This window comes from Cucurbita pepo, chromosome 15 (genome assembly GCF_057944985.1).
Source record: "Cucurbita pepo subsp. pepo isolate OVF chromosome 15, ASM5794498v1, whole genome shotgun sequence".
In the NCBI taxonomy this organism is placed as follows: Eukaryota; Viridiplantae; Streptophyta; class Magnoliopsida; order Cucurbitales; family Cucurbitaceae; genus Cucurbita; species Cucurbita pepo.
The window spans coordinates 10009148-10026357 of NC_141812.1; the positions used below are offsets into that span (position 1 = coordinate 10009148).

The 17210-nt window shown below is 39.6% G+C and overlaps 2 protein-coding genes across 2 annotated transcripts; both read right to left on the reverse strand.

The window, feature by feature from the left end:
- Nucleotides 1–8954, reverse strand: LOC111811245 (uncharacterized). The gene is made up of 10 exons (XM_023698007.2): nucleotides 7180–8954; nucleotides 7025–7104; nucleotides 6054–6241; nucleotides 4021–4936; nucleotides 3804–3931; nucleotides 3620–3679; nucleotides 3485–3535; nucleotides 2649–2719; nucleotides 2228–2379; nucleotides 1–2145 (listed from the first exon to the last, which is right to left on the reverse strand). Exons 1-10 carry the CDS (start codon nucleotides 8766–8768, stop codon nucleotides 101–103), a joined length of 5280 nt encoding a protein of 1759 aa, XP_023553775.2. The 5' UTR covers nucleotides 8769–8954; the 3' UTR covers nucleotides 1–100.
- A 1384-nt stretch (nucleotides 8955–10338) lies between these two features.
- On the reverse strand, nucleotides 10339–13666 carry LOC111811092 (uncharacterized). The gene is made up of 4 exons (XM_023697821.2): nucleotides 13530–13666; nucleotides 12180–12402; nucleotides 11631–11723; nucleotides 10339–11099 (listed from the first exon to the last, which is right to left on the reverse strand). Exons 2-4 carry the CDS (start codon nucleotides 12308–12310, stop codon nucleotides 10538–10540), a joined length of 786 nt encoding a protein of 261 aa, XP_023553589.2. The 5' UTR covers nucleotides 12311–12402; nucleotides 13530–13666; the 3' UTR covers nucleotides 10339–10537.
- Between the last annotated feature and the right edge of the window lie 3544 nt (nucleotides 13667–17210).

The window sequence follows — 17210 nt, forward strand, 5'->3', positions numbered from 1 at the left end:
TAACAGCAAACGCATCACATGTATAACATTAATAAGAGGACTATACAAAACTAGTTGAGATCTCTAATGACTGTCACTCAAATATTAACTAAATGCCTTCCTAGTTGTGCCTGTAATCACAAGCACCTCCTTTCTTGCAGTGTCCACTTTCATGGTATTTGCACAGTTTTTGTGCTTTATTATAAGGAGACCAAGAACTCCCACCACCACCACCACCACCACCATAAGATGGTTGCATCCCCCATGATTTACTTCCGTTCCCCGGATCTCCGCCGTGAGAGCCGCCGTCCTTTTGATTCGAAAATCTATCCTCATTTCTACCGTGCTCGTTACCCCACATGTTCTGATTCGGGTATGGGACGGGCCAACTGGGATTCATGTTCATGGGTGGCATTGGTCCATGGCTGGTGGGAACCCATCCCGGAGTTGCGTTTACTGGAGGTGGAATCGGGCCATGCGCGGACCATCCTTGGAGGTTGTTTCCGGTTGGTGGTCCTTGACCTGGAGCAATCCAACCTGGGTTTGTACCTGTAGGAGGAGGAGCAGTTCCCCACATCATACCAGCAGTAGCATTTGGAGGTGCTGCAATTGAACCTCGACCCATGTTTGGCATTGATCCCCAGCCTGGGTTCGGAGTCTCCGAGCCCAGTCGTGGAACGGTACTTTGGCCGTCTGGAGCACCCATTCCACGAGGTAGATTGGCTGGAGTTGAAGACTGAATGTGCGGCGGGTTACTGGGAATAGGAGGCGTAGATCGCCAAGGGTCCGAGGATGGAAAACTCGTCAAACCGGGCATGGAGAAACTCGTGGTTGAACTTCCTGCACTGAACGACGTAGCAGGGGGCATCTCCCCCCAACGACTCGGAAGAGTTTGTGCTGGTGGCATGGTAGAAGAAAGGTTTGATTCAAGTTTGAGAGATTGTGCATTCTGAACAGCGCTAGACCCATGTCCTTGAGCTTCCATACGAGTGTTACGATTGTTGATGGATTGTACTAAACAGTGAAGATTTGCGCTAATGCTTTTGATATCTGCAGCTGGATAGACCGAAGCATCACCCATGATAGGTGATTGTCTTACTGGCTGAGAATGATGATTTTGAAGCACATTCATAGGACCTAAACCCGTGCCCTTTTCGGTTGAATTCAGGCCAGAATTCGAGCGTAACGAGTCGTTTTCAGAGCGTTGCATAAGTGAAGAATTGTGCAAGAACGATGCAGCCACTTGAAATGGCTGCTGCTGCTGCTGCTCCTTTGTTCCTCCTGAGCCGGGAGTAGGAGAAGGAAGCCTTGTGAAGTTCTTAATACCGTGGTCAGAAGACCATCGGTCTCCCGAGTACCTGGGGACTTCTACCGGAGCCGAGGCAGGTCTACCCGTAGGGCTAACTTCATTTTCAGATTTCCATCTTCCTCCAGACGATTGGCCATAAGAAGTCGGATTAGTATTCTGACCATCCATACCTGACTGCAAAACAGCTCCCTGAGGCTTCCCGACAAATGAAGAAGCAGGCGTGTTTGCTTGGAAGCTGTTATTCGTCAATGGAGTGTCCTTCGGGATCTTCCCGGCCAAGACATCGGTCAAAAGCAGGGAGTCGTCTTGCTTGTCTGAGGCTCTCCATACTTTCAAGTCTGCAGGAAAATAGCCTGTGTTGCTCCATTTACGTAGCTGCACCATCGAAAACGGTCCCTGAACTTTCCCAGACGGATCCTGATAACGCCATACCTTCTCGGTTTCATTAACAATGGCAGCAGCATTCTGTGTAGTCCCAACCAATGGAGATGCTGCTGGATTTACCGAGTGAGATGCAGAAGACAACTCGGCTGCTGCTGCCCCGGACGAGATATTCCTAGCAGTGATATCCGAACTGGGTGAAACTTGTTGCTTGTCCCACTTGTTTGTTTGTTTAACATCTCTATCTCTTCCTTGACTCCAAGAATTTTCATTTATGATTTCACCAGAACCAATGGCATCTTCGCCTTGGATCGAGAAGCCTTTCCCAGACGAGTTCCTGGTCAAGTCCCGAGTCGTGTTCGAAAAGTTTCTGGTCGCGCTCCAGGAATCGTTCAAATTTGAAACTCCTTTTCCAGGAGAAACCGGCTCCCTCGTCCTCCTGCCAAAGCTCGTGCCTTTCGACGACGTATAGGTTTCTACATGCAACACATTATGTTATACTGGCTGGCTAATGGAAAAGAAACATGAATTAACAAGAAGAAATTGTAAAGAAAAAACCTTGTCTCTTATCATCTGCTTCATCTTCATCTTCAGATTCATGGCTTGGATCCATATTAGGGTCTGCATGTATTTCTGGTATTTCCTCTCGTCTGCGCTGCCGCTCCTCCGGCGTCTTCAAAAGCTGTAGTTTCTCGACACATTCCCTAAGCGTTTAGAGAAGTCAAGGAAAATAATCATAGCATTATATATCTCATTATCCAGAGTGTACGACACAAGATTATCAGGTCGGGATTCATAGCACGTGTGGAACGAGAGAAATTTCGAGATTATTCAAAAACGAAACGAGAGAGGAGTTGTAAACTTCCCGCGAAAATCCGTTTCGAAGTGTACCTAGACGAGAGTGATTCTACCAAAAAGCATCTCCTTTTTACAAGTAAAATTCAGCTATAATTCAACAAACTATTGAAAAAAAGGATATTCTTTTCGACGCCCTTTTTCGCTTGCTCGATCACGAAGATGACTTAGTCGAACTATCTCGGTTTCCATCCACTATAAGAGAGGCATACAACGAAAAAGTCAACTAGAAGGCAAACAATTGATATCTAAAATACAAATCAAAAAACAAAAAAGTTTAAACAACGGCATGTAAGAGAAACTACGGAGTCAAATTCTTGAGTCCTAAGGCCCTATGCCTAGGTGTTGACTCTAAACCCATTTTTCTCGAATCAGTGGTCAGCCTGTGCTTGAACGACGACATTCCAAGAAGTAACTTCCTATGGTACGGGATGGTCCCCTATTGATGAATCAAATCACTCGAAAGAAAGTAATTTCACCGCTATTTATTAGGCAAAGAAAGATTGTTTGATCTAGAAAGAAGGCCGGGGGAATAGTTTAGCTCGGTTAACAATTGAGCAATCAAGGTCAGGGTCAAGCACTACCATAGCATCAACACACCCTTTCGAATAGGATTGATGGGATGCGTCAAACAGACAAGAAATATGAAAAATAAAGTCGCTAGCTTTTGCTCAGTCTCCTGAAGATCACTGGGTAGATGCGAGCCAAAGTTGGCACCGATTAATTTCACAACATAGTGCAAACGAACAATCTAACGTCACGATCTGCATAAATCTTCCTTATTTCTTTAGATCGGTTTTTCACAACACTTCTTAAATACCAACATGGTCAGTCAAACTAAATCTATTTCTACTAAAAGACTTGGTAGCATAAGTTCTTATACAGAACAAAAGGAACAAAGAAAATAAAAGAAAAGAAAGAGCCATATCCAAATGAAACCATTAACAATCAAATACTTACATCCTTTACTCTAGCATCTTGAAGTGACATTGCTCTCTCATGGAGGTCACCCTACAAGGGAGAATAGATATTTCAACAAAGCTTGAACTATTATTATTATTATGATTATTATTTTACGAGAAGCTCGAAAATTACCACAGTCAAACGGTTAAGGATTCCACACTTGATGCTCTGCCTGAGACGCTTGCACTCCTCCTGAGCACCCCGAAAAACAAAAGATCAAACAAAAAGAACGGGCCGAAGAAATCAAAACTACACTTTCTTTGCTGGTAATCGAGTTCTAAGACGACGTTCAAGCACTAAATTTGTATTAAAATACCTCTGTGAACTCTTGATTCGAGATAATATCGATTGAAATCACTTCTGTTTTATTCAAATTCAAGATCTCCAGCATGATATACGTCATCTTTTTACCGACTTTATAAGGTTCGGATGCTTTGCTTGTACCTGATAACATTTCAACAACTTAAACGTTACTTCTATGATTCTATGCGTTCTTATACGAAGCAAATGGTCGGTAAAGACACGATTCTTACCTACAACTTGAACCAGCCGATATAAATCTTGTTTTTGTGCATTGCCCGATATTCGTATCCTCACAAAAGAACCAACAACCTTGTCGTGAAAACTCTCCTCATCTTCAATCAGATATTCTACCAAATTACGTCTCAAGTAAATCAAGTTAATGTTGTGAGTATCAATGGCTGCATAGTCATCAAGGTTACTCTGCATTCCTCTCTCGTCACCTTTTTTCCGATACCTGCGTTTCTTCTCTTTCTTAGTCTTCCCCGACGCATCAGTGTTCCCATCAGCCTCCAACTGACTAGATTCGGTATCGGCGACACTCGCTTGGAAGTCATTTATCTGGGCATCTTCTTTGATGAGGAAGTGTGACTCTAGGAGCTTCAACATTTCAAAATGTCCCACGCGTGGCTTTCCAAACAAATTCTCGAGTCTTGAATCACAAATGATCTGACTTTTCCGTCGAGGATCACGAAGCTTATTTCTTTTAATATATTCTAATAAGAGAGCCTGAACATCAAACTGAGATAAAACGGTTTTATCGCCATTTTTCATGTGTATTACGAACTCCAAGAGCTCTTTAGATGCCCACTCGACATCGGTATCCGTGGATAGCCCTTGAGAATCAGGTATAACTGGCATACTAGGCGAACTCATTTCCTTTGCATGAGATTTTGACTTTTTCTTAGCTTTTTTTCTCTTAGAGCTACCAGATTCTTCATTTTCAGAAACATCCAAATCTGATCCTCCATCAACATCACATAGCTCACTAGGTGAATCGGGTCTGTTAGTTAGCGTCTCAGATCCTTTCCACGGGTTTTTTGCGTGAACAAGTTCGTCAAAAGTTAGAGAAAGTTTTCCCTTCATCTCTGTCCAGTACTCCTTGAAAAGATATTCCCAGCTATTTTTGTCATTAAAATCAATTTGGCCCTACACAAGCACGAGAACGACAAAATAAGTAAAATTGAGGTCCGGTAAAGATCAAATTTTTTGAAGAAATCACCAAAATTGATTGTGAGTAGGTATGGATCGCACCCTTGGACTTGTAATGGCTCAAGCCCACCGCTAGCAGATATTGTCCTCTTTGGGTTTCCCCTCAAGGTTTTTAGAACGCATCTACTAGAGAGAGGTTTCCTGTAACAACCCAGGCCAACCGCTAGCAGATATTGTCCTCTTTGGGCTTTCCCTTTCGGGCTTCCCCTCAAGGCTTTAAAACGCATCTGCTAGGGGAAGGTTTCCACACCCTTTATAAAGGGTGTTTTGTTCTCCTCCCCAACCAATGTGGGACATCACAATCCACCCTCTTTCGGAGCCCAGCGTCCTCGCTGGCACTCTTTCCTTTCTCCAATCGATGAGGGACCCCCGCCAAATCCCCCCCCCCCCCTTTTGGGGCCAGCGTCCTTACTGGCACACCGTCTCGTGTCTACCCCCTTTGGGGAACAGACTCCTCGCTAGCACATAGTCCGGTGTCTGGCTCTGATATTGTAACAATCCAGGCCCACCGCTAGCAGATATTGTCCTCTTTGGACTTTTCCTTTCGGGCTTCCCTTCAAGGCTTTAAAACGCGTCTGCTAGGAGAAGGTTTTCACACCCTTATAAAGGGTGTTTTGTTATCCTCCCCAACCAATGTGGGACATCACATTTTCACACCCTTCTAAAGAATGCTTCGTTCTCCTCCCCAACTGATGCGGGAACTCACAAGACTCCTAGTGGTTTGTTGAAACTCCAGTAAAAGCCTCTAGACCGCTACTACTTTGCGGTCCTTTTTTTGTACCAATTAGTAAAACGCTTGGTTGAGGATGGGGCTAATACTTATTTTTTGGAGGATTAGTCGGTGAGGGCTAAACCTCTTTGTGAGTTATTCCCACAAGCTTTATCACACTCCCCCTTCCTTTCTTTGGTATTTCATAGTTGTTTACTAATTGAGATAAAACGACACGAGCATCCAAAAAACTAAGCTAACAAAAGCGACACTGATAAAATGAAGACAAGAAGTAATATGAAGAATGTATTTGCAATTCTCAACAGTATTCATGAATTTTCGTACCTTTTCGGTATTCCCCTGCTCCTTCTTTTCGATCAACATAACAAATCTCATGCACGCCTCGCACAAGCCTTTGTTCCCTCTAACACATAAAATAACAGCATTTTTTGTGCAGCTCTTGCACAAGGAAAATGTACATGTGTAACACATGTAGTGGGCAGTCTTCTCACAGTTGCTACAAAGATGCCAACCTAAAATCATCCATTATAAAAGAAAACTGGGGCTTAGTAAAATGCTCTACTCTCGAAGCACACTTCATATATAATTAAGAAACCGAGTCGAATCTAGACACCTTTTTCCTTTAGTAAAGTCCGACACTTTTTCTCGTTCTTTAAGAAACACGGTTTCTTGTGTGCAACGTTTTTACATAGGCAATACAGTACAATGAACAAGCATGGTTATTCCAACTTTTTTATATATACAGAGAGAAGATGCTGAAGAAACTGAGTTGCTATATAATTCCTGATTCCAGAACATCATAGTATACGTCGTTTGGATGTCTTAAAATCTACATCAAAATACTCGGCAGCCATCTGCACGTAGACGATAAATCTGGGTGCAAAGACTTCCTTTTCGTAAACATAAAAAAAAAAAAAACGAGAATCCCTTTACCAAACATAGTAGGAAAGAGCAGAGGCCATCCACACCAAGATGACTAAAAAAACCTCTACAAGTTACACAAAAAAGAAAGAAAAAAAAAAAACAAAGAACGAAAAACCCCGAAGAAGAGCATGATGATCCTCATGAATAATCGATGATCCTCATTAATAATCGATGATCCTTATAGAAACAAAAGCCCTCAATTCCTTTCTACCTAGAACTACCAGATAATGCCTTTCAGTTTCAATTGAATGAGCAGCTAAACATAATATCCAAAAGAAGAAGAAAACATCAGGAACGCGCTGTTAAAAGAATGCAACTCTAATAAATCGAGAACATACGGGAGGAATATGTAATATAAGACAGCACATTACCACAGTTCCATCGACCCTTGGCTCGGAAGAATGCCTCGTCGCGATTAATACAGGAAGGGTGGTATGCCTTGGGACAACCTCTGAAACCAAGAAAATAAAAGATCAATGTATAATCGAAACAAAATATCGATTTGGGATGTTCCTGAAAAACTAACCTGCGATCGCAGAGTACAAGGTCGCCCCCATCAAAACAAATAAAGCAAACGTCCTCTTCCACCTTCTTCCTAGAAGGCGCTCTAGCTGGAGCTTTAGCATTCTTTCCACGCTTCCTTTTCGCACCACTGCTACCTTTATTTGCCTCATCGACCTCCTCCGTGATATCCATCTCCTCAGCCTCCTCTCCTGCTTCTGTCTCCTCCACCAAGTATGTCATGTTTGCATCAGTCTCCTCCGACCCAATCCCTTCGTCCACCAAATAAACCATGTCGTCGTCGGCCTCCGCAGTTTCTTCGGCCATAGCTATTTCCTCAACTTGTGCAGTCTTGTTTTCTTCCACGTTCTCCGATTTTACCATTTCCGGGGTGTAGTCTGTCACTTGCACTCCCTTGGCCTCTGCAGTCTCGCCCCCCATATTCTCAATCTTTCCAACCTCGACGCTCTCATTGGCCGAACCCAATCCCTGAACCCCCACTTCCTTATCTTCCACGTTCTCCATCTTCAACGCCTCGATACCATAGTCTGCTATGTCTACTGCCTTGATCTCTGGGGTTTCATGTGCCGAATTCTCCATCATCGCCACATCGGTAGCCTTGTTTCCCATACATATTCCATCCATCTCAGCAGTCTTGTCTTCAGCATTTTCTACATTTACCGCCTCATCCATCTTCCCAGCTAAATGTGGCAGACCCACCTCATCCGCCGTGCTTGAGACATTCTCCATCTTGCACATTTCACCAGTTCTATCCGCTAAATTCGTTGCCCGTCCCTCCTCCACCACAGCCTCATCTGCCAAACTATCTTTTAACTCAGAGTTTTCTTCCAGCCGAACCGGGACGCCTAATTCCCTTTCCTCCAAAGCAAATTTTTTTTGCTTTGGAACCTCTGTATCCTTCGATTCGTCGGAGTCATCAGCATCCTCTTCCTCCACTGTCTTATGCACCAAATTGGTAGCATCAGCTCCATCTACAAGCGTTTCCTCAGCCAAAACATCACTCAGGCTTGTCTTCCCGGTTGTCTTAGCACAGCCAACTGCACCCGCGCCTTCTCCGACCGTGTCCTCTAGAAAATTCGCCATCGAAACCTCGCCCTCAACCTGATTTTCAGCTACACCAACCAAAACCGTTTCATTTAACATCTCGCCATCCACAAATTCAGTCACAGCCTTCTCCTCCTCCTCCTCCTCCTCCCCTGTATTCTCTTTCATATCATCGAAATCCCTTTGCTCCAATAACGCCGTCTCCAACTTCATAGAATCTTCCGCCACATCCTCAATAACGTTACGAAAATCCTTCTCCTCTGCTCTCTCCATTTCCTCCGCCACATCCTTCTTCATCTCTAAACAAGTATCCGCCGCAAGACTCTCATCCCCGATAATTGCATTTCCGGCCGGTGAAGATTCAACGCTCGTATTAACTGGAAACTCCGTTTCGACAATGGAGGACTTAAACACACAATGCTGTTCTTCATGTTCTTCATTGCTCTGAAGCTCCCGATGAACGTCACACTTAACATCCAAGATTCCATCTTCGACATACAGAGGAGATTTTTGTTCGTGTTTCGAAGAATCATCTTCTTCGGTTTCCATTCAGAACCAGAATTGGATTAAAAATTAGGAACAATGGCCAGGAATTGAAACCCTAGGGTTTTAAGATCCACTTCCCCCTCTTAACAAAATTTACGGTCCAAGAAATAAGAGCGTTTGCAGAACATTTGAGTTTCGCTCCTCTTCGAAGATTTCCCTTGTTTTTTCAATTTGATTTTTTTTTTTTTTTTTTTTTTTTCTTTGTGAACAAAGATAATGATCCATTATATAGGCCCGTAATTCGGCATAATTACATAAATAACCCTCCTAATGTCAAAATCACTATTAAAAAAAAATTTACCCCAAGGGTAATCTTTCCCTAAATATTCTTTAATTTCCAAATATACCCTTCTACTTCTTTTTATTATTGTTATTATTATCTTATGAGGTGTAAAAAAATAATTATTATAAGTAATATAAATAAAATGCAACAAGTTCGAGAAGAATATATATTAACCAATAAAACTCGTAGAAAAATTATATTTAAACTTTGTGTTAGTTTGTCCTAAACCATAACGTTAAAAAGTTGAGAATCGTCTAAGTTTTATTATTTTGGTAGACTTATTGTGTCACTGATTGATATACGTGATATCGAGTATATCATTTTTGCATTTAATATGATTCGTATACTTTATATTTAGTATATAAAAAATGTCGTCGATATACTTCTTATACTTTAATTAAAAAGTGTACCTGATGGCAATCTTGATTCACGATGATTCGTGATCGTAAAAAAATTAACTTTTAGTTTTTTAATTTTATTATATTTGAACTATAATTTTAGTGGAATTTCATGTCCCGCTCATTCTTGGACTACTTGTCCATTCTTGTCAAATTGACCTATATGGTGGAGTTAGCTCATTGGTCGAGGTGGCATGTCGTTACATTGGTTGGAGAGGAGAACAAAACACCCTTTATACGGGTGTGGAGACTTTTTTTTTTTTTTTTTTTTTTTTTTTTTTTTTTTTTTTTTTTTTTTAATTTCAGGCGACCGATCTAGTGGAGTTAGGGCGTTGGTCAAGGTGGCTATAAGGGTGTGGAAACTTCGGAAAGCCTAAAAAGAAAAATATCGGCTAGCGGTGGAACTGGATCATTATAATTAAGAACTTTACACCACCGCTAGAAGATATTGTTTTTTTTTTGGGCTTTCCCTTCGAGCGGGCTTCCCCTCAAGCTTTTAAAGTGGTAGGGAAAGGTTTCCACACCCGAGTGGGCCCACCACTAGCAGATATTGTTCTCTAGGCTTTCTCTTTCCAGCTTCATTCTCTTTAAATTTTCTCAATTCGAACATCCCGGTTAGGCTTTCTCTTTCCAGCTTCCCCATTATTCTCTTTAAATTTTCCCATTCGAACATCCCCTAAAGGTTTTACATAATTAACAGTAGTGAGCCTGACTGTTACAATATCTGCAAACCGTGAGCCTCGCTGTAACGAGAACTTTACATTATTATTACTTTACACCATCATATAATTTATAATACATTGTATTACATATTTTTTAAGTTTAATACAAATAAATTGAATTTATAGCATAAAATACTATATTTCTTAAATATTTATCATTTAGAACCATAGAACCAAGATCAATGATACCGAAAAGCGAAAATACATCGTCTAAACCGCATAGCAATGTTTCGTAATAATAGCACGAGCAAATACTACAATGCAACCGAGTAGAGCAATCTATAAAGTTTAGTTCTCAGGTTATCTAAACTCCAAGCAAAATCTGAAGGTCTAACCTCGTCGAGGACGTGATTTTATCTCTTTTGATCATCAGTACCTCCGGGGATAACGGTCCATAAACCGACCAGAAGGGCATTCGTATGCCAGGTGACCTCGTCCCCCGCAGTTATGGCATATCATCAAAGGGCCCATGCAATCCCTACTCATATGGCCAAGCTGCTGGCATTTCCTACACACAACATCCCGGTAACCACCAGCACCACCACCACGCACACTGCCACCACCACTGCCTCGGTCGACTCGGTCTCCGAGGACGTTGGACTTCGGACACTGTCTGGCGACATGCCCTGATACATTACACAAGTTGCAAATAGGATCGTTTGGACAATCGCGAGCAAGATGGCCTGTCTTCCTGCAATTGTTGCACGCCTTCTCGTTAGTACAATCAGCTGCTATATGACCTTGCTTATAGCAATTATTGCAAAGCCTCAAGTCTCCAGGAGGGAGCGGAGGAGCCGTGCATTCCCTGGCCCGATGTCCTGCCTTGCCACAGGTGTGGCAGATGCCTTCATTAGGGCAGCTACTTGCCATGTGACCGGGTTCTCGACAGTTCCAACATAGCGACTTTGTCGTGCACTCGGAAGCAATATGCCTAGTAGATCAAGTGATAAGTAAAAGGGGGTCATTGTTCAATCAAATGTATGCCAAATATGCAATTATAACCCGATTCGACCATGTTTAGGAGTGCTATTGAAATGAATAAAATCACTCTAAGACTCAAAGACATGTTTTTAATCCTTCGAATGTGATTTTCGTGTCAGAAAATTCATTGCGAATGATTAAAACCATGTTTTGAAGTGATTTTAACCATTTCAAAATCACTCACCGACCTAAATCACATAAAACCTGCTTGATAGCATCTTACAATATATCCTCGAGTCAACTTCAAATCTCAAATTCTAAATTAAGATTAGTGAAACCGAGTAGAATGGAACCAAATCCATAATTTTCATGTCAAGTAGAATGGAATATAGCATGCCAGTAGAATGGTGAATATTTAAGTACATAAAAAAATAAGTATTCTCCCAAGTAAACATTTGTATCCGAATAGGCGACGAAGATAATAGGCATACGTATCCGAATAGGCGACAAAGATAATAAGCATAAGATCAAGTTTCCTTACCCAGGGAGACCACAATTGTGACAAATTGCGACATCTTGGCATTCTCTTGCAAAATGGCCAGGCCGCTTGCAGTTCTTGCAAAGATTATCTCGACTGGCAATAAAATCAGATTAAGATTAACAACTTTTCATACTAATACATGGTCGTGTCCGAAAGTCGGAAACATAAACATCAAATACTATTACCATACAATCAGTATAACATGGATGTTATATAGATTGCAGCGGTGCAGGAGAAGCCCATGTCTGCTCAAGCATGGTAAATGCAGAGATTTGTCGAGTTCATCAAACACAAAATATGCAAACCCAATAATGCAATGGCTACATAATTCCTTTAAAACAGACTCCATGACCATGTGTGTGATAGGTATCTGTGTATGTATTGAGAAGAAACGAGATACGAATTGATGAACGAATGAAATGTACACAAAAAAAGACGGGGGAAGGTAGGTCCACAGCCAAAGATGGATTTATAAAACACAACTGCAAATTCTTCCCCATCCTACATATAAGATATGAGAGAAGTACATAATTTATCAGAATCAGAAACCTGAAACCCCGACGTGATTCTCTCCTGTATGGTGCATCACGATGTGAAAAACGATCAGACCGGATTTTACGATCCAGTGGGCTCCTGCTCCTGCTCCTGCTCCTGCTTCCACTCCTGCTATCTGAACTCATTTCCAAACTTATTCTCCAATACTTATTCCCACTGATATGTGAAAATACCACCACCACCACCACCAAAATATCACACCGATGCTGCCTCCTCCCTGCCCATATAACAACCACACACCAAATTCATATCCATGAATCCAAACCAAACTCTTTCTTTTCCCTTCAAATAGAAAACACCAATTTCCAATCCCATTCAACAAAGTAGTAAAATCCCAACAAAGCAAACACCACATCCCCACAACATCCAATTCCTCAACTACATTCTTCATACAATTTCAAGAATGGCTGAAGTTAACATTACCAACACATCACCAAGCTAAGAATTCATCCAGTAGTGGACCATCCACAAACAACGCCCACTAACATTCACATTCCATATTGCTGCATCAACTTCTTTCACTATTACAACTAGTAAGTCATTTCTGTCAACGATTTTCGAAAATTTCATAGTTTACAACTGGTAATCCCACCACGAGTGATCATTTTGGAAACAGCTCTTTAACTAACTACTAATTTTGCAGAACAGGTTCTACAGTCAATTTGTGCAGCCGTTGAAATTTCTAATAGAAACAAGCAAAGCCAACACACGAACTACTAAGCAACGCTAACGCAAAAATAACTACTGTTAGACGAACACAACTCTCCACAATGGTATGATATTGTCCACTTTGAGCATAAGCTCTCATGGCTTTGCTTTGGACTCCCCCAAAATGCCTCATTCCAATGGAGAGAGTATTCTTTGATTATAAACCCATGATCATCCCCTAAATTAGTCGATGTGGAACTTTCATCATCCAACAACTACAACCGCCACAAATCACGAGATCTTTGCAGACGTGATCAGTTGGCACATGAAGAGAAATTTCATATTCGTTGAGAGAAATTATACCAAAAACATTCACTACTCAACAACAACAACTAAAAACAAACACAATTCACGGACCTCTAGATTATCTCATCATGTAATCTACAGCGCAGTAACTTACAAACCACTTCCATCATGTAATCCCGAAGAGAAAGAAGCAGAAGCAACACGATGCGTCGGAAAATCATAAAAACGAGAGTGCATTAAGAAAACCAAACTTTTCATGGCAATTATGGAGAATATGCGTCTACATACACTACAGAAAATTAACGAAAAATGAACCCTAAGCCTCTAGACATAGAAATGCAATGAGACCATACGACAAGAATGTAAATCAGAAATGAAAGAGAGACGAACCTAATATCAATGGCTACGTGCTTGTGGCTGATACTGCCATAGCTCAAATGGCTGAAGACGCAAAAATTACGAACAAAGCCGCAGCGGGGACGAGACTCGCAGTAAAACAGCTGGTCGAGAGCGAAGATTTGCAAGTGTCGACTGATATCGGATCGAACAAAGTGGAAGGTAATATTATTGGGCCTCGATTTGCCAACTGGTTAAGCCCAATATGTTTTGGGCCTTGCTTCTTGGGCCTAATATATTTCCTGAAAAAATAATATTTTCCGGATTTTCATTCTAATTATAAAATATAATAATGTATGTAAAATAATTCTTATATAGTTATTATAGTGAATTAATGAAAATTTATACGTAGTGATTACCATTAATTATAAGAGTAGTTGCAGCTTATTATTAGACTCGTTATAGTCGTGTTGTTTTACCGCTTTGATGCATTCCTTTCTCTCTCCAGCATCATTTTAAGAAATAAAGAGTGTTGAGTCCCGACCTAATCTACAGGTCTGCTAATGTAATGAGTTGAGTCTTAATTGGTGTTATAAAACGTCAACACTAGTCAGCCGTGGCAATTGAAGAGTAGCTCGAAAATGGTCACAGCTAGTTCAATACATCCCTTATCGTGTTTTGCCCTCGTCCTTAAAAGTTCTCGGTGTTAAATGAGATTTTATTGTATCAGTACAAACAATAAGTAATAGAGTAAAGTGGATAACATTTGCTAGTAGTGAGGGTTGAATTTAATTACACTGTCTCACTCAAATTTATTAATTTTTCATAAATTTATTAATGTTCTTTAATTAAATTCTTTATTGAAAATGACCGTATTAATATTGTGACTTTTATTTTTATTATTGGAACTTCTTGGTATATTTATATATTTTTATTTGGCTCGGGGTTAACTCGAGGGTTTTGTCCCACGAACTCGAAACCGAATCAAGTCAGTTCGGGTCTAGAAAAATGAACTCAAACCAATCCGAAAAGCTAATCCAACCTAACCCAACACTTATAGTTCGAATTGGGTTGATCCGGGTTGTCAGGTTATCAGGTTGAATGTACACCCTTAATAGTGAAAGGATAATAATAATCGACAACGATAAAACCTACATGTTTGCAATTTTCATAAAATATATTTTTTTTATAAAAAAAAGAATTTACGACAAATTTACATTTATATAATTTAATTGATCCTAAAATGTTTTTAGAAGCGTCAATTATAAATAAACATGGCTAACATATGGTTTTTTAATTATAGAATCAATGATAAAAATGGGAATATAAAATAAAATAAATTATATAAATGAAATATAATTGGTATAGTTTGGTCCAATTAAAATGCTTTGTTACCTTTCTCTCAACTTGCCGTGGCAGCTAAGCAAAGAAATATTCCAACAATTATATATATATATATATATATATATTTTTTGGCATTTCCCAAAATGTTCGTCCTTTTCTAGCCGAACTCCATACCAGCGAATACCGTTGTCGACACTCACTACCACCCACCGCTACCAAAAAACTTCGTAGGACATCGTCCAACTTAAAATTGGTCACAATAAAACACGCTTAGTCGTAAAACTCGTATAATTAAGACATGGAATTGATATAGGAAGTAACTTTCATTTTCTTTAAATATTTATTAGTCATTTTATTTTAAAAATCACTTTTATTCATATATAATTTTACTCCATTTTTATGAGAAAAAAATTAAATAAATAAGTAAATAAATAAATAAGTGAATATAAAAATGGTTGAAAAGACAAAATAATAATAATAATAATAATGTCTTGTTGACTTTCATTTATAAACCCTTTGTAAAGGTTTGATCATTTCCAAGTCCAATTCTATTGTCCCCTTTTCAAGTGCCTTCTATCACGCCACTAATTCATGCTCATTGTAATTTTATTTATTTTATTATTATTATTATTTTGTAAATTATTAGATAATAAAATTTAGTGACGTATAAATTAAAACTAATCAGGTAAGGATTATATATATATATATATATATATATATATATATATATAAGTCGACTTCTACTTGTGTTGTGAGGAACAAAGGGTAAGAGTGAGTAAAAAGGAAAAGAGGAAAGAGACTATAGCAAACCGTCTCAAGTAGTGAATAAGGATAAGCTTAGCTGCCCGACAATATAAAATACTGACTACACAGAGGGATAGGTCTTGAAGTGACAGACGTAAACGATCCGAATCAATGTGTTCAAATTGACCATGGACCAAACAACCCTTATGGTGACATACATTTCAAACTCTAAAAGTGGGTAAAGGAAGGAGGAAAGAGGCTCGGGAAAACCCTCATAAACAGTGAATACGATTAAGCTTAGCCGCCCAACACTATGAAATACTAATCACACCGAGGGATAGGCCCCGAAGTGAAGGACTGCCCAACATTATGAAATACTAACCACACTGAGGGAGAGACCCTGAAATGAAGGACGTAAACGAGCGGAATCATTGTGTTCAAATTGACCATAAACAAAACAACCCTTATACCCTAAACTAGACCCGAACATTTCAAAACTTATTAGAAATTAGAAATTAGAAATTTAAAACTAAGCTTATTATTTAAAAATTGAAAAAAAAAAAAAAAAAAAAAAAAAACTAGGGTTTGTTGAGATTGAGCGCAATTTCCGTACTCAACCAACCGCATGAAAAGAACAACAAAGGTTTGGGGGTTCACAACCTGCACGTCCGGACACGCCCCAAATGATGCCTATTGGACAACCACTCCATTCCCATCTTTCTTTTTAACTTAATCAATTACTCCACGCATCCATCAATTTTCTATCTAATAATAATAAATATATATATATATATATACTTAATTACAATTCATACTATTTATAAAAGTATATAATTAATTCACGAGCTTCACGACATTTTATGTGGACTCGAATTATCTTAAGCCATATGAGCTAAATTTCAACCATATAAACTAAATTTTTAGGCGCAATAGGAAGGAATGCTGTAATCGGAGTGGGTGAACCCTCATCATCTGTGTCACGAATTGGATGGTAGGCACAATTCTGACTAGTTTCGATTTGAGCGAGAGCCCGAACAGGGGAGGCAAGAACATCTTGATCGAAAGCTCCCCCCTATCGGTTCACTAGGAGTTTACAAGGACATGGAATTTTTGCGTCCCAATCCTACCGCTCCGAAGAAAGCAGAGATAGGTTTAAATATAATAGGTCAATCTAGTTGGAGATATTTTTATTAAGCAGAAGTTTACGTATTTATTAAGTATTAAAGTTTATGAGCTCATAGATATTCTTTTAAGTTTATTTGAAAGGATAGTGTGAGATCCCGCATCAATTGGAAGAGTGTGAAAACCTCTCACGGATAGACATGCATTTAAAAAATCGGAAATCTAGGAAAAGTTAAAAAAAGAACAATATCTGCTAGCGGTGAGTTTGGACTGTTACAAATAGTATTAGAGCCAAGTTAACGGACAGTGCGAGACATTGGTTAGAGTAGGACCTAACCCCTCTTCTAGCAAGTACGTTTTAATTATTTGGTCATATATTTGTTTTGTAAAGTTTTTAATTATTTAATATTTTACTTTTAGTTATTTATAAGCTTCAATTGTATGCGTATATAATTTAAAAATTATTCGAATGTGTAATACTTATTAAATATTAAATATAATTCCACAAAATAATAATAATAATAA